Genomic DNA, 1,742 nt, shown 5'->3' with positions numbered 1-1,742 from the left:
CTTTCTTTCTTTCTTTCTTTCTTTCTTTCTTTCTTTCTTTCTTTCTTTCTTTCTTTCCTTCTTTCTTTCTTTCTACTGGGAATCAAGTTCAGCACCTTGCGCTTGCCAGGCAGGCAATTATGCTGCTAAACTATCTTTCCCACCCTCTTTCTTTTTCTTTTTTATTCTTTCTCTTTTTTTCAGTTTATCATATAAAAGAAAATGTGCTATTTAACTTTGTTTTTAATTTCTTTTTATAATAGTGCATATATGCATATGCCACACAGTGATGACCTTCACCTTGGGGATTGGTACACACGGCTGCCACCTCTTCATCATCTCAGCTTCCCCTCGCCCTCCCATCTGCCCCTAGCCCCAGGTCCCCTTTCTACCTCTGTAAAGACTTCTTCCCTGTTTCTTACCCTCTATTTTTAAATTTACTGTCATTTTAATTATTTATATTTTGGAGTTTCCATATAAAAGACACCATGTGGTATTCACCCTTCTGTCTGATTTATTTCAGTTAGCACTATGGCCTCCTACAAGTAACTCAAATGAATGTACAGTATGGGTCCCGGTTCCATTCTTAGAACAACTTCTTCTTCTTCTTTTTTTTTTTTTTTTGGTGGTACCAGGGATTGAACTCAGGACCTTGTGCTTACCAGGACAGCACTTATTTCGCTGAGCTATCTCCTAGCCCATCTTTCTTTTTTTAAAAGACAGGGTCTCTCTATGCAATTCAGGCTGGTCTTAAATTCACTATGTAGCCCAGCCTGGTCTTGAACTTGCAGCGATTCTCCTGCCTCAGCCTCCTGAGAGGTGGGGTTGCAGGCATGTGCCATCACCCCCAGCACGGCTCCTCTCATGCCACTTACCGCCTCTTGACATTCTTCTGTGCTCTTATCTGGCACAGGTTTGGAGCCAGGCTACGTGGCCCCATGTCCGGTTCTACTCAGGACTGGCTGAGCAGTTTGGAGGGAAATTCTTTCACCTCGTTGGCCTCAGTTTTCTACTTTGTAAGGTGGAATAAATCATGACCCGATACCATATAGACTTTGCAAAGCCTAAATGTGTCCTACAGGTAAGGGGCCAAGAGTAGTGCGAAGGGGGCAGCTGCTGCAACCAGGGATTCGTCTCTGCCTGCTCCTCCCAGTCATGTAAGAGTCAGGAATGCAGGCCTGCTGCCTGCCTGTCTGTCTGTCTGTCTGTCTGTCTGTCTGTCTGTCTGTCTGCTGGTCCGTCTATCTGTTGACTGTGTATCCTCAGTGCGTAGCACTGAGTAGATCTCAGAAAACCCATTTCACACCCACAGCAGCTGAGAACCTCGGCCCCAGCTGATGAGTTCCCTAGGTCTGGGGACCTTGCCAAAGGGCCCTTCGCAGAAGGGTTCACGGTCTCCATCCCAGAAGCAGGGTCCCCCTCTGGCCCCTCGGCTCTTTCCAGCCCACTTCCTGCCCCCTTGAGCCTCACACTCACCCCAGAGGAGCAGCAGGATGAAGCCCCGCATCTTGCTGCGCTTCTGTAGTTCAAAGAAGGAAACCTTTCTTTAAAACTATTTTTGTGGGGTGAAAGGGAAAGGGTGGAGCTAGAGTTGCTCAACGCAACCAGAGAAGAAGACACAGCGGCCCTTTCTGCTGAGTTGCTGCTGCCGGAGAAGGCTTGCGGCAGCCCCCTAGTTTTTCCCTTTAAACTTGCTTATATACACTTTTCCCCTCTCCTTCCTCCGCCCGCCTCCCTCTTCTCTCTCCCTCTTCTCTCTCCCT

The 1,742-nt window shown here is 47.5% G+C and overlaps 1 protein-coding gene across 4 annotated transcripts in view; it reads right to left on the bottom strand.

The window, feature by feature from the left end:
* Positions 1-1,508, bottom strand: part of Adgre1 (adhesion G protein-coupled receptor E1) — a 54,487-nt gene extending 52,979 nt beyond the window's left edge. For 3 of the 4 annotated variants that reach the window (XM_023716870.1, XM_023716871.1, XM_023716872.1), the window contains exon 1: positions 1,456-1,502. In XM_023716870.1, coding sequence (XP_023572638.1) covers positions 1,456-1,486 — 31 coding nt within the window. In that variant the 5' untranslated portion in view covers positions 1,487-1,502. Of the gene's footprint in view, positions 1-1,455 lie in introns of all 4 variants that reach the window. The other variant, XM_023716873.1, reaches the window with a different exon arrangement.
* Between the last annotated feature and the right edge of the window lie 234 nt (positions 1,509-1,742).

The sequence above is a fragment of the Octodon degus genome, unplaced genomic scaffold, assembly GCF_000260255.1.
Source record: "Octodon degus isolate 3935 unplaced genomic scaffold, OctDeg1.0 scaffold00050, whole genome shotgun sequence".
Lineage (NCBI taxonomy): Eukaryota > Metazoa > Chordata > Mammalia > Rodentia > Octodontidae > Octodon > Octodon degus.
The sequence above is the reverse complement of the archived record's forward strand: the minus strand, read 5'-3'. Positions and strand labels throughout refer to the sequence as shown.